Source organism: Melanaphis sacchari, unplaced genomic scaffold (assembly GCF_002803265.2).
Source record: "Melanaphis sacchari strain LSU unplaced genomic scaffold, SCAv2.0 Contig78_pilon_pilon, whole genome shotgun sequence".
Classification (NCBI taxonomy): Eukaryota; Metazoa; Arthropoda; class Insecta; order Hemiptera; family Aphididae; genus Melanaphis; species Melanaphis sacchari.
The window spans coordinates 388,078-411,197 of NW_020271554.1; the positions used below are offsets into that span (position 1 = coordinate 388,078).

General features: G+C 27.6%; 2 protein-coding genes across 2 annotated transcripts in view; one reads left to right on the forward strand and one right to left on the reverse strand.

Moving 5' to 3' along the window:
- Window positions 1-385: 385 nt before the first annotated feature.
- LOC112601427 (6-phosphofructo-2-kinase/fructose-2,6-bisphosphatase-like) lies at window positions 386-7,592 on the reverse strand. Its single transcript, XM_025349061.1, has 9 exons — window positions 6,478-7,592; window positions 5,484-5,600; window positions 4,057-4,217; window positions 3,704-3,989; window positions 3,533-3,636; window positions 3,244-3,465; window positions 2,939-3,176; window positions 2,715-2,842; window positions 386-571 (listed from the first exon to the last, which is right to left on the reverse strand). Exons 1-9 carry the CDS (start codon window positions 6,596-6,598, stop codon window positions 470-472), a joined length of 1,479 nt encoding a protein of 492 aa, XP_025204846.1. The 5' UTR covers window positions 6,599-7,592; the 3' UTR covers window positions 386-469.
- A 14,585-nt stretch (window positions 7,593-22,177) lies between these two features.
- LOC112601441 (zinc finger MYM-type protein 1-like) overlaps window positions 22,178-23,120 on the forward strand; it is a 4,259-nt gene continuing 3,316 nt past the window's right edge. Inside the window, exons 1-2 of the mRNA XM_025349081.1 lie at window positions 22,178-22,790; window positions 23,017-23,085. Of these exons, the coding sequence (XP_025204866.1) occupies window positions 22,611-22,790; window positions 23,017-23,085 (249 nt within the window). The 5' untranslated portion in view covers window positions 22,178-22,610. The remainder of the gene's footprint in view (window positions 22,791-23,016; window positions 23,086-23,120) is intronic.

Genomic DNA, 23,120 nt, shown 5'->3' on the forward strand with positions numbered 1-23,120 from the left:
CATGGGAACTAGAGACAATAAAATTTAGTTTGTTTAAAGTTAGATAATTATGACAATATACTAAATTAATGTAATAAATAAACTACAGAAATCCATACATTTTCATGTAATTATAATTTATTACACTTAATTCTTAATAGATATTAATTAAATTTTATTCTTCCAAATATATTCTTAAAAATTATTAAAATATCTCTAATATTTCTCATCTCCAAACACGGTCCGTTAATGTCAAAAACAATGAAATTACTAATATTCACTTTGAATATTCTTATCATAGTATTAAGTTAATGTAAAAATTCTATACCTGAAATTAAACATTATATTTTCTATATTATCAAACCATTTTAAATGACATGACATTTTAAACTTTAAAGATCCAAGATAATTGGGATATTGTAAATTAATTTATGTCTATTGTCTATGCAAATATAAATATATCTAATTATATATTATGTTTGGTTTGTGTTCAAAGCTGAACAATTGGCGCATGATTCCACAAAGATAAATTCTCAAAATGAGCTGGTACTGTTAATAAGGCATCATCAGTTGAACGATTGACAGAACAGTTCTGTAAAAACATTTTAATTATTAAAATAATATTATTTAATAGAATTTAACAAATAAATGATAAGTAAATCATTTTCTTTATTAAGTATTAAAAATTGTCAAAATCGGAATAGCCATCCAGGATAAGAGCTTCCTGATTCAGCAAGTCTCAAATGTGTAACACAAAACAACAAGAACTCTTCTGCTATTATTTTTTATTGACCTCAAATTCGCTGAAGTTAATAAAGAAATTTTCAATTTAAACAATTTACTTTACACAAAGATAAAAGTTGAGAAACCTAACAAATGATGTAAAATTATACAATGTTTCAACGGCCAGGAACACGAGACATTCCTTATCCTTCTTTTCACACCCTCCAAAATACGTCTGCTATGCTACTGCTTATCCAGCCTCATCATGTATCAAATACAAATAACAATCACCAATTTTTACCTCATATAGAGAAAGCTATTTGGCAAGCTACAACCAGTGGCTATACAGTTTATAAAGAGTTCCAACATTTGCACACTACAAGTAAAAATTATAAAAATAGAAATAGACCAGCTTTTTTTAAAATTGATATTGCTCTTACATCAAACACCCACTACACTACAAAAACAAATAACTTTTTTTCAGGCTACAATTTATACAGAATAGACCACCCTGGTGAAACAGCTCATACAGGTTCTGCTATTATTATTTCATCTCAAATTATATATAAACCTCTTCCAAGCTTACAACTTTCTACTATTCAAGCCAAAAAATAAACCATTTACACTTAATCACAACCCCACTACAATATCTGACATGTATTGTCCTCCTCTGCCAGCGATCTCTTACCACCAAATCGATCTACTTCTATGATCATTCGGCTACACATTTATTGCCGGAGGAGACTTCAACGTCAAACACCTCAATAAGGGTTGTAGAGTTAAAAACTATTGAGATCACGTGTCATGCTTGTCAAAGTGATACAAAGTATTAGGTGTAAATGTATTTCACCTACAGATTCCACATATTAACCAACTCACTAAAACCATTATTTCAATATTTTAGGTATCTTTCTTTCATTAATTCTTAGACATTCTGAATAAAGAATCTAAACAAAATTAATAATTTTATAGACAGTCCATTATCAACTTCCCTTCCTATAGAACACACATTGCCTAGTAAAATAAAAAAATTAATATTTAAACTGAAGGATAAAATATTATCTAGTTAAGATTTAATTTCTTAAAGAATACTAAAATTTCTTCTTACAAAATCCATAATGCTCCTTCCCATTTACATAACTCAATGCTAATATTGTCTTATTTTTCGCTAATCTGGAAATTTTCAACAATAATAATCATACTTAAATCAAGTAGACCCAAAAAAGAGGATTTATCATATCGACTTATCAGTCTATTACTAATGTTAGCTAAATTATTAAAAAAAAATTCAGAATTTCTGATACCTCTGGAGTCATTTTATGTTCCTTTTATCTTAAGAGAAATCTTACCTTATACTTCACTTTGAGGAAATAAAAATTCTAATCAAAACCAAATTAAATATTTGGACCTGATTTTAGATTAATGTCTTAGCTAAGGCTTACAATCCAAATCGATAAGAAAATAACTTAATAGTAGACTATATCTTTTCATCCTATTCTGCAATCAAATTTTTCCCTCAACAATAAAATAATTATTCACAAATCAATGTTAAGTCTACCTGGGTTTATAGAAAACAGATATGAGGTAGTGCAAAAGCATTCCAGTCAATTACTATCCATTTACTAACTAATGTATCTTAGTATTTTTCTAATAATTTGCTCTAAAAAAGCCTTAACATTGAACCATCAACACAGTTACATCCAATCATTACAAAAAATTCCACTTTAAATTAGCCATTCACATCTACTTACTTGTAGCCATTCAAGGCAGAATAACTTGCCAAAAAATTCTTGTTAGTTAAAAAGACACTGGTACAAAGATTTATTAAATCCCCAACCATAATACCACAAGAGGGTTGTTACAGAACAGCCTCCCTCTTCATACTAGATTATTATGTTGTTATCTATGATATTATATTACATCCTATTTGCTTATTGTATGAATTTTACAGAATGTAAATTCTCTATTTTAATAATAATAAAATTAAGGTTTAAGTTTGTCTTTAAGTATACCTTTGGTTGCATACGATATGTGTCCACACATTCAATGTTTAACTTAATCACTTCCATTTTGCATTTATAGCCACTTAAAGTTAGCTTGATGATGGTGTGCAAAGGTACGTTAATGTATGGTAATTCTTCTACAAGTAAAATATAAATAAGATAAATACAATTGTAAAATAATAAATGTTTAAACCTTAAATTAAATCTTAGTTTTGTTAAACAAGCTAAATTACCATGTTTCTTATTTAAGAAATATCCAAGTAAGCATCTTAAAACAGCTTGGTGACTGATTATCAATAAATTATCTATATCTCCTTCAAGTTCCAACAATACTGGTTTCAATCGTGTCATAATATCTATGTACGATTCTCCCCATGGATACCGATACTGTAACTTATCTTGATCACGCCAAGCAAACTCTTGTGGAAATTTGCATTGCATCTCTTCATAACTCAATCCTTCACATACACCCTAAAAAATAAATAAAACATTCAAAATTAGGGTTACTATAATATAAACAAATGAAATATGTACTTACAGCATATAACTCATTTAGAAAAGGTACAGGTTCTATTGGTGCTTTAATACCTTGAGCTGTTTGGTGGGTACGTTTCAATTCACTAGTCCATACGCGTAGTCCTTCTAAACGATTCTCATTATTAAAATAGCGTGCTAATGCTGCAGCATAAGTACGGCCACGGACTGATAATTCTGCATCTCCTCCAATACGACCCAAAACATTGTTTTCACTTTCACCATGCTATAAATTAGTTATCAAGTTATTATACAAGTATAAACAAAAATTATTAGTTTGATTATAATCTTACTCTTGAAAAATAGAACGTTTTTGCTAATGGTTTGAAGTTTGAAACAAAGGCTAACACCTCACTTTGCATAGGAGAATTCAAACGACAGACAGTTAGTGATTCTCCTAAACACAATTTTAATATTAATTAAAATAATGAATATTTTTTTCAACTAATTATTGTATTTATTACCTGCATTCAAATATTTTATGTAGCTATAGCCATCTGTTTTTGGTTTCATGGGTTCATGTTGTTCCATATAATGTTCAATCTTGTGATGAAAATCATCAAGAGCTTTCTCACTAGACATATTTCTATAGTCCTTACTGAATTGCATCACTTCTTTGACATTGTGCTCAATAAGCATCTCATCATCACAAACACACTCAATAAATAATACTTTATACCCCATGACCTTAGCAAAATGATCATACACTGCTTGACGGCGAGCTTGTGTTATATGAGTGCCATCCAATATCTAAAACATTTAATAAACATTATAATTTAAAATTCTACATAACATATTAAAACCATTTAATACATACAGCTACATCGCCTCCATCTTGTAACCATTTGGTGGCATCATCTTGTGCTTCTTGTGCACTTAATTGACGAATCTCAGCCGCTTCACTGTTTTCCTTACGAAAGAGGTCATGGCTACTATACAACTCAATGTGTTTACGTCTGTATGAGCTCACAGAAAACACTAAAATAAAAATAATTATTTATATAATATGTAATTTATTGCACAATATTATTTTGTAGTTTTTGTGCGACTGAGTAAGATAAAAAATACAAATTATCTTGCTTAAGAAAAGAAAAGATAAACATAAAAACATATACTCTTTTAAAAGTATTTTTAAGAATATTAAGTTTATTAAATTACAAAAATTTTAAAATTAATATTGAAGTTATGAGTAATAAATATTGATAACGATATTTTTAATTAGAGGAATTATGAATAGGAACATTTATACTTATAAAGTTTCAAAATAAATCAAAATATTAGCACATTAATTGATTTTGCTATTATGTCCTTCTACTATTTAAATTAATTTAAATTACCAATGTTTTATTAAGTAATTAAAATTTAATATTTTTCGATAGGAAAAAATACTATTTACATTAGTTTTAAGCAGGGAAGGCCTGATCCTGCATAATACCCAGTGGCTTGGCTTCTTTTTAATTATTTAAACAGCGAGATAAATGTTGACTATAATAAATTTATTTGTATAAACATTTTTCTCAGGCCATATTTTTTTTTATCATAGAACATGGTAAACACAATCTCTAGTTATTACTAGGGCTTGGATTTTGTAGCAAATGCTTCTTTTGAGGGGAGTATAATAGAAAGATATTTATTGCATATAAATATGTTTTGAATTGTTCTGATTTCAATAAAATAAACTTTTTTTAAATTTTTTCCACAAAACCTGCTTTTCCTCCTATTTGCTTCTTTTTTCTTGATTTTTACTTATTTATAAGTTATAGACTAAAAATACTATATTATTATTGCCAGAAATTATAAAACCGATAAAAAAACTAGTAATAAACAGATGATTAATAAAATAACTATGGTTATTGTACCGAAATTATATCTGCATATTTTTATAGCACATTCTGATATTTTGGTTTACCGGTAAATATCAATCAGTGTGGTATAGTGTTTTAAATAATTTCTCTATAATTGTTATTAACACCCAATAGGATGAGTTTTAATAAAAGTAACTTGACTAAATATATGGTCGTAAATTTCTTTTTTAATATTTAATTTTATGTGTAGTTTAAATTTGTTTTTTAGAATTAAATTTAATAAATGCTTTTTTAAACATTTATTTTGCTATAAAATCTAAAACCTAGTTATTACTTATTACTTGGCATAATTAAACTTGAATCTTTATTTTAAATTAAATTAAATTTTTTTTGAAATTATTATGCTTAGTTTAGAAGTGCTTATGAATTTATTACAAACCTTTAGCCTTATGATTTGTCCAGTTGAGATATTGTTGAATCTTATAAGCAAGAATGGTTTTGCCACGTGCTGGCAAACCTACCATTGTTATAACCAAGGGCACAAAATGTTGGCCGACTGAAAAATTGTACATACAAATGTTAATAACCAGCAATAATATGCAATATATACAAAACTTAAACTATAATTATTAGAAAAACATGAAAGGTACCATTTTGCCAGGTATACTCAATAATTTATTGGCCAATGTTCAGCAAAGTACTTGAAAATAGATTTTTTGGCTAGTCAACACATCATTAAATTTCTTAATAAATAAGTCTTACTTATAAGTAGTTTAGCCTATTAACTGATAGATAAGTACTATCCATGACTTTTAAATTTTTTATGGAAATATTTAACTTTTTCTAAATTAATTTTAAAATATTAATGTTAAGGATAAAATTTTCAAAAAGTAACTGTTTTAAACATAGTATGAATAAAAATTGAAGTATTATTAAAAATATTTATCCTTCAAACATAATTGTGATCATTCAATAAAGGATACTTAGGTCTTAAAAAAGAAACTATTCTTAAGACTGGAGTTATAGTATTGATATTTCTAATAATTTATTTATTATGCGAGCAAATAAACTTTATACCAAAATAGCTATTGTTAATGTATTATGAAGATTTCTTTTGGACACACCATAATAAATATTGTAATTTTATTATTGGAGTCTGGCCAAATTTAGAAGCATTTTACTTTATCAACATAATACTTTTTTAGCCACCCACACAGCCACAGCAATACGTCATGTTAATAAAATATAGCATATATGAAATAATCTTAAAATAAACATAACTTATTGTTTTGATACCCAGAATACCTAAACAGTCTATATTAACTCAAATTGAATTGTAGGTATATCTATATCATTGAACACACTTAGATTTTTATATGTTTTAAACAATTTATATTATGTACTACTAGGTATATGAGAAAATTTGTTTTCACCTTGGAACATTACTAGCGGCATTAAATCTTTCTTTCCAACTAAATCATCATCCTCAGATTCAGACTGTGACTGACGTTGCCAATCCTTTTTAATGGGCCGCATCATGATCGTAGGCGCCATGATGTTGAAGTTTACAGTCACACTTAAAACAGGACTCGAGCGCTCACACCAATTATAACTATTCTATACTGCTAGCGGTGTGTGGGACTAGAGCACGGCGATGGCGTCTAGCTCTGAAAAGTGATCTGAAGAAGTGTGATAGATGAGCTTCTGCAGGTCTGGCCTCATGCCACCAATGGATCTTCTACGTACGACGTAGTCCACTTTGCTGGCCAGTGTGATGGTGCACAGGAAATTTGTCGAGTCCACTTTGGCCACCGGCGTGTAAAAGCAAGAACGAAAGGTATCGGGATACCGGATGTCTGATTTGGTCGTCCGTGAACACTTGCGCAACCTGATAGCACACCTGAGAGGCGGGCGACGCTACGTGTGCAAAGGTAGAACGCGCACGACGAGAGAAAGAAAACAGCGGAGGAGTAGGAGTGGTGGAAGCAGTGATCGGAGCGGTGTCGGAACCGGAATATGGTTGCAGAGCACGCACACCGTTAAGAACAGTGCGTTTTTACGACAATGGTGAAAATATTCAGCCCTTGAGTTGTAGCACTCGCGTGATGAGATTGACGTCGGCAGAATTCAGACGGCAACAGAAATAAAAATACATTGTCAACAGATGGACACGATCGGTCCAAAACGGTGTTCAACGGCGTTCGTGTGGTAAAATACAATATACAATAATAATAATATTATGTTCTATTTCAAACGCCGAAACAACGGGGGCGATAGAAAAGAAAGAAAGAAAAATAAAAAAAAAAAATGGTAAAAAACAATATTAAAAAACCACTATCTATGCTACTGCAGTCACACCGACAGGAGATTCGAGAGACCAACGACGACCGTACGCTGTGCACTGACAAATGACGACTGACGAATGACGAGTGGCGACCGACGACGAAACGACGACGAGTGGCCAGAGGTGAGAGGGGCAACACAGAGCGAAAAGTGGCGCTGCTGCGCGGCGAGCTGTGCGGCGGTGCGTCGAACGGCGTACGGATTAAACGCGGACACTCGCACGAGACGGATCGGCGCGCGACGAACGGTGCGGATGCGGCGGCGACGACGGCGACGCGCAGCGGCGGACGCCGAAACTGAGTTGTCCGAGAGTGACGGGACGGACGACGTGCGCGGCGCGAGTTACCGACTGCTGGCCGCAAATTCGCGGCGGCGATCGATAGCGATCCGTCCGGGTCGAGCCGCCGAGCCGGCGCGCAACGTATAATATTATTACATGTCGTGATCGTGTGAAAAAAAAAAAAAAAATAATAAAATTAAAAAAAGTCGGCCGTCCCGACCGACCGCGTGTGCGTTTGAGGTGGGAATAGGCACCGTTCACGCGCGCTTCCCCGCAGCGTACCCTTAACCCATTCCAGATCGTTGCGGTAGCGGCGACGGCGGCGGCGGTGTTGTTGTTGTTGTTGTTGTTGTTGTTGTCGTTGTCGTTGTTGACCTGTTACCTACCACTCGTTGTGTAGACCAATACTACCACTAGTACCACTACACCAACTTAATAATATCATAATACGCTGCTCGGGGAAGTCTCGAGTAGTCGAGTACCTACCTACTTTATATTTCTACGGCGCGCCCCACGACTGGCTCGGCCTTCTTTTTGTCGAGGACTTGGACGTTATTTTCGGTGTTTTTACGGCGTAGTTTCACGTCGTCGGTCAAGGTCGTGTCCCGTTCATCCCCTCGTACCGCCCCACCGACGTTTCACAATATATTTTGTTATCCCCCCGGGCCTTTGCACGTGGACTCCGCGTTCATATTATTACAACCCGCAGTGAATGGTGTTTGATTTAGATTTTGCGGAGGAGAGGCTCGACGACCACACACGTTTGAAATTACATTTTGATATAAATCATAGTATAATGAACATAGACCGTTTTTTTTTTCACCAGATATTCCATAAGTATGCCGCGATACGCACATGATATACGTATTATAATAATATGATATGCGGCCGATATGGTTGTCCATAATATTCATAATAATATTATGTATGATAAATTATTATTCTGTGTAATCACTTCCTATATCGCAACTTCCAAGGATAATACGTATCTTAGACAAAATATTTTACTTAATATTTATTAGGTAATGTGGACTTATTTTTCCTAAATCAAACGTTAACGATTCGTATTTGATTTAGTTTATATTTTTAAAAACGTAGCATAACATATTAACATAATATATTAGGTATGCAACATCATCGAGTCACCCGAGTACCTGACTACCCCATTCCACCATACGTGTGTTCGTGCTTAATGCATATACTGTCGGATATATAGGCACAATATATATTTTACAGATATGTTGCAGTATCCGTGATTTTTCTGTCTGCCCATTCGTGAATACACCCACATAAAAATGTAAAATTGGTCAAAACATTTTATAAAGATTCTATTTTAATGTCGGATATGTTGATTTAAATTTGGATGTATTATTTGAAATTATTTCTATACCTATATCGACTAGAATTTCAGTATTTACCTATGACTATGTCTTATCCAGACGTGTTAACCATCTTAGTTATGTGAAGTATTGAAAAATTGCTTGGAACATATTATACACGTAGAAGTGTAATAAAAAATATCAAATTTAAGTTATAATACTGATTGCATTTAACTTATAAAATACACAAATAAGTCAGAAAATCATTTTCGTAAAACGCAAAGCAGAAATTATTTTTCTAACTTTTATTTTTCGTTGACACTCGGAACCCTATCTGTGAATACGACTCTCTCGTAATAATAATGTCCGACTATTGTGCAAATTTAGAACACATTTCTTGTTTACGGAAACTACGGCTTCTTGAATGATACAATATTATATAATCGAGTTTTGTTAGACATCATTGTCTCTAAACGCATGTGTCATAGATTTCTTAGTCGATAATGGCGTAAAGTATTTATTTTTTTAACAAAGGCATATTATGAAATCTGTTTATTGACATATTGAATATATTATATAAAGTCAATAAGAAGGTATTCAACCTACAATTTAGTATATAAAATCATTTTTGTTTGTTTTTTATACAATTTAATAAATATTGATGTCAGATGAATTATTATTCATAGATAAACTAAACTCATAAACCACAATAGTTACAAGCCACAATCCATGTATTAATTTAAAAAGCTCGTTATAAAATAATTATTTAATACGATGAACGAAATATAATAAATTTCTTATACAAACCAATTGGCCCATAATTATTATTTGTCGATACAACATATAAACTACTTGGTTAAATTATTATTATTTTTGCTCTCGGTTACTATTGCCTTAACATTCAATCAGCAATTAATTGGAAGATATTTTCTATAGGTAAATCAATTTAATTACATCCGCATTTTACACAACGCCTACTAATAAAACATCTATCCTTCTTAGCCCTCCTAAAAACCCTGGTGAAACTTCCCAAGACATTACTCTCTTTATACAACACTGCACATTACTCTGTGGTTATTCTGATATAACCTATTTCAGAAATTCTAGTTAGGTATTAAAAAGTTGTTTATTGTTCTATATGTACATAACAGTTGTTATAGCATACTATTTTTCTAATTAAAAAAAAAAAAAAAAATAGATATTAATAGACCTAACGGTTAAGTTAGGTCGTATACAGTTTACCGCCCTTACAAGTGTATGTATTATTATTTTTCACATGTATTTAATTACACTTAAATGCGATATAATTGTTTTTATATGATAACTTATAGGTACTTACTTTTATACAAAAATCAACAGCAGAATATTTCATACTCATATTATTAACAATATTTTGAAATATGATTCAACAAAAATAAACTCTTCAACATTAAATTATACATGCATAATCAAAATCCGGATAGCTGTGGAAGAAAAGTAGGTTGAGTAAAAATTGTATAATGTATTATATATTTTTAAATTAATTTCCCCCCTTCCCCATAGAAAAATGTCTGAGACGCCCATACAACTTTAATTATTTTTGTTCAGTTTATATATTGAATGTCTTGGTGTAATCAGGATTTGAATATCATTAAAAAACTAACGATATAGACATTTTCAAAGTGCTTTTTAAATGTTAACTATCAATTTCAAAAAAAATTACAAAATAGCCAATTTAGATGATGATTTTTAATCATAATAAGTAAACATTATTATAATTATTACCTGATGTCTATTATAATATATAACTTAAATCTTGATATTATTAATTTATAACAAAATACTATACTAATTATTTAGGTGTATAAAATTATTTAATATATTTAAAATCATTACTTATCGTCTTATCGCTTATGCGAATACCTATGAGATATTAGCTGACTAAATGAAGAAAGTATTTTTTCTAATATTTTATTCGTACAATGCACTAATTCGTAAAACTTTGGAGTTTGAACTATATATTGCATAGTTGCATGTACTATAAAGTTATGAGAATAAAGTGTAAACACTAAACATATTGTAGTCTATGATATATTATTTAAAAATTAATATAATGGCACCAATTGTGTTGTGGCGTTAATAATGGTTAATTCATTTTTTCTTAAAGTTTACAGAAGTAAACTTATAAATTAAATTAAAATATTCTGTAGTTGTTGTTTAGTTACATAAAATACCTATTGATGGGTTATTGTTTTATAAGTACTAGGTATTTTCTATAGTTCTCTACCATACTAATCAAGAATCATACCTTCAGGCTTGATTTGTATAATATTATTTATTATAGATATATTGTGTTATTAGCTATAACTCTTAAACTTTAATATAATAATCAAGTTAAATCTAAAGTCAATATAATAAGTACCTAATAATGTTTATTTAGTACTTAGTAGGTATACTTATAATAGCTATACAATATTTGAATATTAAAAACAACACGTACGTAGGTGATAATCATAAACAATAATTGCACCTACGTTGTTTAATCGTACTGTGAATCTATTGTAAAAACATTTTCATTTTAATAGTGCTAATATATAATTAGCCATTAGGAATATATTAATCGGTACATAAATGAATATCGCAACAAAAACTTTAATTTGATGCAAAAAATTAATCATCTGTCCTAAATTAATTTAACAGTTACCTATAATCTAAGTTTCGCAAGAAATAAGAATACAGTTTAGATTATAATTAACAGGCATTGTATAACAAAAAAACACTTAAAAAGTGAACAACCATAATGATAATATGATTGATATTGATATAATTTATTAAATAACTAAAATCTATCTTCAAAGTATTTAGCATATTTATAAAACCCACATATTATAAGTCACATTTTTATATTTAATATAGCTATAATTCAATAAATTTAAAAATTACTTTGTTAAAATATTATAATTTGCGCCACACAGTTATAAAAACTAATCATTAATCACACTTGATTTCTACAAAATTTTTATTTAAAATTATAAAATATTATAAAGTAGGTATAATACTCCTAATAATATTATTCAGTTTATTGAGGTTAATATCAGCCACTAAACTAAAAGGTATAGTTTACTATAAATAAATTATGATTTCAATTTTATGTATAATTGTATAAATGTATAGCATAGCAAAAAATGACTGAGATAAAATATTTCTCCTTTGCCGTGTGGCGTTTACACTATTTCGCTTTTCTGCGACCTTAAAGCTTAAACCATTATAGTTTATATCTTATATTTAGTATTTAATTTAATATTTAAAAAATGTATGATCATTTTTAAAAAATTAAATGATTTTTGTTTGAATATAAAAAGTATTTTACTTCTAAAATATAATTAGAATGAAAAATGATGTTCCTACTTAAATTGGTGAAAGCATTTTAAATTTTGAACAAGAATAAAAAATAATTTTTGAAATATTGATTGTAAGTGACTTATTTTAAATGAATCAACTTGTAAATAATAAATTATATAGTATACTTATAATATATAATATTATTGTGTGTTATATTATATATTTTTAAAAGTCAACTGTCTAGTGCCCTATAGGTTATGGTTATATATTTAAAAACATTAATTAATTAATGTAAATTGTAATTACATACTTATACTAGTATGAATATTATATCGATAGGTTTTTTTTATTAATTTTCTGAGAATAATACTCATTAATTTCTATACAGAGTGCTGCTTACACTAATTTTTTCCATTAATAATAAATTAATTTAAATTTAAATTTTTGGAATTTTTAAATAGAAACAAAAACCATATTCAACTATTTAGTTACACTATGAAATATCGATATATAAATTGTATTGAGTTCAATATTCTTAAATTTGTATTTGTTAATCGTTATAACTCATGACATTTTTATAATAATTAGATTCATAAACATTTAAAACTTTACATAATTACTGCGGTTTTATCGTGTTTGTTTGTTATAAGCTATTTAAATTCTGTATGTTATATTAGTTTTTAGATAAAAAGTTAAGTGTAATCTGGTTTTTGTTTATCTTTTAATAAAATTATTACAAATCATATTATAATGAATATCGGTGTTTTTAGAATATATTTTATAACGTGTATAATTTAATAGTTAATATTCCAATGATTTACAGTTTTAAAATTTTTATATTTGAATATTCAATCCTTGAAAGTTGTTTAATATTGTGGTAGTATTCTGATATCAATGGTACATATTTTTTACGTAAAACTACAACTAAATGATAAATAAATAAAATATCAAACAAGAGATTTTTTTATCTCAAATTATTTTTTTATTTATAACTATATATGATATTTCGATTTTAGATTTCATATTTTTTCTAAAATTACAACGTGTAGATATAAATTATCAATAAAATAACCTGTTAATTATTTTTAATTTAACTCAATTATGCATATTATTATAAACTTTTATTACTTGAGAACAATTGTTTTTAGTAATTCTCCGATTATTGATTCTTTGATATTATTAAATTTACAAATAAAAAATAGTATGAGTGATTATAAATTTCGCTGACATTGTTTTTATTTTGTCTAAAGAAAATATATAAGTTTCACTGATACTAACTTTTGACTTGTAAAATAAACGTAACATTCAATGATATTATTTTTATTTTTAAATATAAATTTAAAACTAAATTTTTTTATGATAATACATATTTTTTCCAACTTTAAGATTACAATTTTAAACTAATTATACAACGCGTTCAATGTGATAAATTATTATCTTAAAAAAAAAAAATTGATTTTTGGTTATTATTGAGAAATATATGACAGAAACATACGTATGTGTGAAGTTGATGTCTTGCTCTTATAAACGTACAAATATTGTAATAATAACTTGGAAAAAGATAAGTTGGAGAATTTAGTTTGAATTTATTTGTTTTTTATAATATAATTTAAGTATATTTCAATATACAAATAAGAATTTTATTTTTTTATAATATCAGCAAAATTCACATTAGCTTAATATTCGTGAGCTTACATTAGGTAAAATGGATCTTACTTGTTATAAATCCGACTTTAAAATCGATGAAATGCACCCAACAAAATATATTGTAATAATGTATTATTCAATAGACTCAATAATTAGTAAAAACATCTATACATGTATATTAATACCTTTAGTGTATATAAATATAAAATCACAAACATTTTAAATGTGATAGTGTTAAATAATTAAAAGTAAATAGCTGACCATGCAAACGTGGGTAACGCGCTTTAATATAGATACAAGCTTCAAGACAGTGAAAATGTATTTACGTAACTATCTAGGTACCTATTATCTATAATTTTAAAGTGAAAATATTTTATTTTCCTACTTAAAACAACATAATTGATAATAACGATAATAAACAACTAATGAAAATAGAAATGACATCAGGAGCTTGTTTTAAAATATTATCAATTAAAAATATTTTGTGACTATATTCGTAAAAAGAAAAAAGATGTTTAAGAATTACATTGAGATGAACTTCCAGAAAAAAAGGAATAATTTAGGTACCTATTTTTTTTCTTAAATAAGAAATGTAATCTTTTTTATACAATTAGAATATTAAATAATTTTTTATTTAAAATTTTACAGTACATTGTAGTATTCATAAAAAAACATGAATATACTTGGAAAATAAAGCTTACCATTGTGAGAATTATATTCTGAGACTTTGAATAGAGTCATTGAAGTCTACTCACCTATATCTATAAAAATATTCAATGAAATTTGTGTAGTTATTTTTATTGTAAATTGCAGAAAAAATAATTATCAAATCAAATTAAATTTATTACACCTAATATGTAATTAAACAGTGTTTTAATTTTATTGTTGTCATTTTATATGAACTTCATGAATATGTATAGTCATTAATTTTATTGACTAGTTGGCTAACATTTTATACTTTAAAAATATTGTTCATTGTTAATAAATTTAATGTATGTGCATTAATCACAATAATTAGACAAGTATTGCCGTAATGGAATTTGAAATAACTATTTATGTTAATTATACGAGTAGTTATAAACAAATGGTATTACTTATAAAATTGTTTAAAGGATTAAATAGATGTGTAAGAACTTCTCAGATCAAAAATAACAATTATAAAATAATATATAAAGTTTTTTGATACGTATTTTATTAATAATTGTATACACGTGATTGAAATTTTAGTAATTATTTTTGGACATGTGATTAAAATATATTAATGATAATACATTAAAAATAAACTATAAAATCGTATTACTTATTATGTATGACATGTAATCTATATCATTATTCACGAAAAAAACCGTAAGTTTTGCAATTATATACATAATATGTATATTTATTAATTATTATAGCCCATATAGTACGTATATGTTATTCTTAGTTTAAATTTAATTAGCTGCAACTCAAAAGATATTATTTTTTTAATTCAATAAAAAAGTAAAAGTTTTATAATTTATCTAGTAATGTAAGAGGATAATAAATAATAATATGATATGTTAATTGTTTGAAATTGACATTTTGTACAAGATAATCGATGAATAATATTATCATACTGAAAAATAAAAAGTTAATTTATAAAATAAATAATTAAACGGGTAAACTCTCCAACAAGTAAAATATGAAAATTTCAAAAGTGTATATTATATCAAAAAGAATTTACAATATTTCAAGGAACAAAACAATAAACACATGGAGTATTTTTGTTATTTTACTACATTATGCTATAACATCGTTTAGGTATGTAAGCAATAAGTGTGTAACTACTTTATACTTAAAGATAATATATTATACGTATCATACAGATTGTATAACAATATAACATATCCCCGGTTGATTTTATTTGATATAGATACTGCGGAAAATAACACACGTCAAATCGCGTAATGCACTAATGTATCAACTCTAAACATTATTTTATCCATATCTACTTTATGTTTGTACTTAATAAATTGCGTTTTAAAGAAATCGTCTACTGTCTACATATCTAAAAATCATTTATGAAAGATATTACTTATATGTAGACTAATTGTGATGTTATTTAGAATTATTTGATCTTTGTGTTTATCTAGCATATAAGCGAAGACAATTTTCACCAACTGCAGGAGTATAATTTGTACTTCAATTTTAAATCAGAAATCAGTTAAGTAGATGTTGTACATTTTATTTTAACTATAGACATTAAATTATACGATCAATATTTGTTATATTTTTGATTATTATTTTTGTTATAATCTAAACTTTAAAAATGTAAGAAATCTATTATAGGCATTAAGGTACCATCTACCTACCTATATTCAACAAATTAACAGCAATAATAATTATTAAAATATTTTTTATTCATTTATAAGTTTTAAAATGTACTAATATTTTACGTTGCAATTTGGATGATCGTTTTAAGAGTTTTAAACTGTGAATTAAGGTTGATTCTTAAACTGTGTGAAATCGTACAATGTAATAGAAAGTTGTTATGAACTATTGATATAGTTAGATGTTCTGTTGTTTGTATTTTGATATATTCTAAAACGTGTATAATTTTGATTCTATTTGTAAGTAATAATGATAATTGGTTTTATTTTATTTCATTATTATTAAATAGTATAGGTATGAAAAAAATGTAATGAATCAATGTTCTTAAAAAATAAGTAAATAAAATAAAATATAATAAAGGTAATGATAGTTAAATTATTTTAAAAATTAATGTTTTATCGATCATCTAGAAGTTTAAAATATGTCAGATGTTTTTGACGCTTCTCATATCTATCTTAAATCGCTAGTATACTATGGACTAAGGTTATAAGTTATAAGTTATAAGTTATAAGTTATAACCAATTTAAAAAAAAATTACTTAATTTCGTAATTATTTAGCAACAAAATGAAATCATGTTTCGTTAGTTACTTATTCCTGGCATAAACATTATTTTATTTATTCGAATGTTATAAAAGGGGCAGGCATGTCATGACCATATTAGTATTTTCGACTGGTTTGCTGTTGGTGCAACCGGTTTTGATGATTCTCCTGTAGATTAACATTTTTTTTCGAAAATCAAAAGCTTGACCTCAACTAGAAGAGAAAATATAGAGAGATATATTTTTATGTTATAAACTTTATGTAAACGATATTTCGTTTTCGAATTTCCCGAACAGTTACTAGTCGTTAGGTATTTATAGGTATACATAAAGTATTAGTGTACCTTTAAAATTAATAACATTCAATTATTTTAATAAGTTTCTTATTGGAACCAAGATTATTTGTATGGTTTCTACTAATTAGTGACTAGTAGTTAAAATTGATAGTAATAAATAATAATTAACGCTGTTGGCAAGTATTATACAGTTTCATGTGCTTCGTTGTGGTGGTGCTACACAAAGACGTTAAAATGTATTACTTGTTACCATAATAATAATTTCTTGGAAAAATTATCTTATATTATTAAGCAAAAATACTGCCAGAGAAAATGATATACCTAATAATTTTCCATGGTATTCAACATCAACAACGTTTATGTTAATTTAACATAATTTTAAATAATATTAATGTGGCATTATAGTAGGTAAACCTTGTAAGTGTGATATGGTCGGTTAGCTGTTTAGTTTATGGGTGTCATCCAAAAAAAAAAAAAAAAATTAACATTTAACGTACCTAACCAACGTTTCAAGTTTTTTCCACATCACAAAAAAAAAAGCTTAATAATTTTCATTCATAACTGAAATAATTCAAAATATAACATTTATATCTACTCATGGACACCTATAAGTAAAATTTTAGAGAGACAAAATAAAAAAAATTCTCAAATGTAAGATAATAAAGATTTAATATTATTTTCGAGTATAAATGTAAGTATGCTGTGATACTAAGCATAAATATTTTAATAAATTAATAATTGATATTTGTATTTTTAAATAGGTAATACATACGTATATGCACGTAGTTAATTTGTACTTATTTCGTATAATAACAGTAATTAAAAAAAAACAATTCGTTTTTGTAATTAGCTAATAATATCATGGTAATATTCATTGAATTACAAGTTTATATAATTTTTTTTTCAAGGAGGGAGCAAGTGCACTGTTTTGCCCCCTCCCCCCCATTGGGGACCAATGTATCTACTTCTTAGAATTTAGATACCTTAGCATAATAATAATTAACATAAATACTGAAGTACGTACATCCATATAATCGAATCGTCCTAATCTACTTATTTTGAGTGTAATATTTCATTTTCAAGTGTTTTAAGCAAATTGTTCTAAATAATATGAATACTTCAATCTCATAATACGTCGATAAATCATCATCATACACGCTCGTTACCCATGTGTTATATTTATTACGCATAGTTTTAAAAAACTGTCACTATTTTTTTTTTATTTTTTTTTTGTCGCCAGCCGCATTTTAGGCACTACTGTTGATTGTAAATACCGTAGTGGCGCAGTGGCGTGTTGTGGTAACATAATAATATATTATTTAGGTATGTTATTATAATATTATCGTTAACCGTTCTTCTTTCATTGTCTGGCTCGTACATTACAAAAGCGCGCGTGTTGTAATCGGATACATTTGCCATCGTCGGATATTTTGGCGAGTGTAGCTCGTGTGATATTATTTTATTGAGACGCAATTCCTACGACGTAGATAACGAGTGTGGGGGGGGGAGGGATCAGGGATGCACTGAGCACAACAAAACCATTACAGCCGGCACAGCGGATTTCTTACGATATAATAATATACCTCTATCTGTTGTACGAGTATTTTCGAACACGCACAGGCGTCACACAGCTATTATATTTTTGTGATTGTAATCATGGTATTTGACTTTGTTTTTAACGTTATTAATCGCGTGTCGATTATTTTGTTTTCGAACAGAATGTCGCACTACTCGACCAAAGCTCTCTCGGTGTTTACATTATTATTATTATTATTATTATTATTATTACTATAATCACACTATTTCCACTTCAGTCGACTATGATGTAACAGGAGGCATGTTACATAATATGCGCCTCGCCTGTAAGGCGCATGCGTTTGACGTCATTTGTTTTTGCGTTTCGTGACCCGCTTTAGGGGACTATTGGGTACTATATAGTGCTATAATTTAAAATTTTTTTTTTTTTCTGTAAACACGCATGCTGTGTTTTTGACTTACTCTCTCTCTTACTCTCTTTCACGGTTTCTTTGCACGTGACCGTGGTGGCGATGTATGAATCCTTAGGGGTGGTTACGGGGAATTGCGTCTCGAGAAATGCACAATGTGTTTAACACCGTCCCCTGCTGTGTTTCCCATCAGATCTCTCTTTTCGCAGCCTCTGCAAAGTAATCTTTGACGCGCGGTGCTGACAATACGGTTGTGGTTACTGCGTCATAAAATAATATTATTACTATTTGTTGTTGTTGTTGTAAGAACCACGTCGCGTCTGCGATGGCGACTTTTGCACAAGACGTGAATTACAATCGGGTGGCTTATTGTCACAGCAGCACAAAATAAAAAAAAACTACATAAACTAGCACATTCCCGTTCGGCACATAACACACACACACACACACACACACACATATATATATATATATATATATATATATATATATTATGTATACTTGATAAAATAATGCGCATTTTCAAATACCATGTACATTTTTAACGATTTCTATTCCTCTGCACGGTACATATTTAGGAATTACAAACTATTAGTTCGTTATAAATCCATTAAATAGCTATAAATAAAAAAATACAGTGATCACAATAATACAGTAGATGTAGTAGTACAGAATATACTACCGAGCCTTGGTAAAAATATTTGTAATGGCAACGTGTCTATTTTCTGTAGTTAAATATATGTTGATTAAAATTAAATAACTAAATTTGTTATTTTTCATTTTAATTTTAAATTTTGACAAATTTATACTTTGAATATGTATAAAATAAATAATTTACGTATTAAGCTTTTTGAATGAGTATAAATATTAAACAGTTAAAAATGTTTTAACTGCTATGACATATTTTGAAAATGTCATTGATTTATTGTGCATGTAGAAGATGACTAAATGACTAATCAAGTACCTATAATTAAATGCTTACAAGTAAAGAATTAATATCTTTTGAGAATAAATCATTATTTTATGAGTAAATATTCAATGTCGTAACAATTTGAACTTAGAATACTCTTAATTGCTGAGTATAGGACTATACTAAAAAAAGTATAAAAAATACTTTTATTGTTAAATTTAATTTATTTGGTTTTCCGGTAGAATTTTAATTTTATATAAAAGTTGAAAATTTTGTGTTAAATTTTCATATTGTAGGTAGGTATAAAATTAAAATTTTATGAATTTCTAATTACAAAATAATTTGTTTATTTTTGTAGTTTTCATGAATGTTTTCAAAATTTTAACTTAAATAATACAAAAATTTAAAAAATGGTGTTACACAAATATTCCTGTTTTCATATTTTTTTTTTTTTTTAGTTTTTCCAATTATTTTAAAAAGTTCTTTGAATATTTTACTGTTAATCCTTCTCTCTTCTATCAAGTATCACTAGATCTAATTTTTTCCCAGTAACAACACTCAAATGTAGAGGTTAAAATATTTTTGCTGTTATTAACAAAAGAAAATTGATATAAATTAATAATAGTGTAATAATTTTGTTAATATTTAAATTATGTATAATAGGTATGTTTTATATAGTTTACCATAAATTAATTGCTGTGATCTAGACCTTATATAATATTATATCATTTTACAAATCTTGAATATGATAAATTGATGACTCAGACTGTATTTAACAGTATAAAATTATTCTGATTATATAAGACGATTCAAATAATAACATAAATTTTATATTGTTTATGTCAATTTATTATTGTAAAACGATAATGTGAACACGGTTATGAATGATGAAAATACAATAGCAGACAAATTTACAGCTGTTGGTCGATAAGTTTAAATTGACTATAGTTAATAAATACTTTGCTATAAATTATGTTTTACCAAACAATTTATATTAATGTGATGCTAGTCAGATTCATTAAAATTCTATTTTATAATTTTAGAATGACGTAAAAATAAATTAAAAAATGACATTATTTGTTAGTCACAGGAATTTATTTTTAAATGAATAACAATGTTTTTATAATAATTTAAAATATTTAAATTAAAAACAAATTATTAAAAATGGTTATTTGAGTTTAATAGATTTAAAAACATATAATAGATTATAAGTACGATGCAGGGGCGATTTTATGGGGGGTATGGGGGGGTTTGACACCCCCCTAATGTCGGCAAATTGTAAATACTAGTCGGCAATTTTCAAAATTCACAAATTGCATCATATAATGAAACCTTTGAAACTTCCATATTGTATGGTCTATGATAATAAACTAATAAGCATAATATAGTTTAATAATGTTAATAAACTAATAAAATTTAATATCCTACATTATTTTCGGCAGTCGGATAATCAAAGATAAGGTATCCAAAAGAGCCCGGCATGTTATTGACTATTGATTCTTGTAATCGGGATTGGTAAATTGAGTCCCAAATGACCCTAACTCGGTAAATTGAGTCCCGGAGAAAAACAAGTAGTAGGTAAGTTGAGTCCCGGAAAAAATAAGGTAGTAGGTAAGTTGAGTCCCGGGGAAAAACGATTTATATGCATTTTAAATTTAAAAATTGCTATAATAACTATACAATGTTTATTTGTGAGATACATTTCCCCCGAATATTTGGTCTGCATTTGCTGCTACAACCGTGCGTACAACCAATAGTTGTGAATCGTATCATTCGCGATTAAACCGACGCTTTTACAGTCCACATCCGAATATTTTTAACTTTATTGATGAATTGCTTGAAGTTCAGTCAGAGACACAAATAAAATTAAGAAGTAAAAATCAAAAAAAAGAAAACCACGCTAGATAAGGAACAAAACCTAAGGGAGCAAATGACCAAATACACCAGTAATGTTATAACCCGATTTGAGTTTATTAAATCAATATCAATGAAGTTTTTACCAAGTAAATAATATATATATATATATATAATATAATGTAATGTATAGTAATAACGACATTTATTTTTATTTTTTTAATAAATTTGTATTTGTAATATTTTTTTATATAAATATAAATATTATATCCTTACATAAATAATATTTACTTACATTTTTTTCCCGGGACTCAACTTACCTACTACCTGTTTTTTCCCGGGACTCAATTTACCGCTTTCAAAATGTACCAAACTTATCTCGGACTCAATTTACCTAGCCCCCTTGTAATACAATTGTTTTCACGTCTTATATTAATGTCTTAAAATAGACATGGAAATACCGATGTCTCGGTCGGTACGCACTACGCAACATTCCGCTGCCCGCACTTTGCAGTCTGTTGTTTATCAGTTCACAATTGTTTTCCAATATCCCCTATAATTTTATATTATATGCATTACATATTATTATTACTTTTTCGATTTCTACACAACGACACGATTTATGATTAATATTTCATTTTTATTTTATTTATTCTTTAATTTTTTTGTGGTTATCGTAATATCGTTATTTGCTGTTCGGCATTCGCTTCGGTTTCGTTTTCATTTAAATTTATTTGTGTTACAATTTTTATGAAAACATGGAATCTAAACGTAAACGTTTTAAACTTGAATGTCTTGATTGTGGTAGTGTTTTTAATAATGACTATAAATTAAAACATGAACGCGATATGCATCAGGGGAAAAAAGTGAAAATACAACACTTTGGTGCTCCTAGCAACCCGTTTGCAGCATCAAAACAAAAAAAAAATAAAGAATTGGTAAGTTCGTTTGTTTGATTTTTTATTCTTATAATTTTTCAAGATGTAAACAAATTATTTATTTTGTAATTATAATACATTAAACATAAGAGAACTTATTAGTATACTTAATAGTGAAATGGTAATTATAATTGTAACATAATATTTATAATTTTTAAACATATTTACTAGTTTATATGCATTTTTATTTTTTTATATACCATTTAATATGATTTTTTATTTTTAGCAAGCTGAAGAAAGTTGTAAACTAGAGCCCAAATTGTGTAATGTTGTTCCACAGACCAGTAATAAAATGGTAATTATAATTGTAACATATTTATAATTTTTAAA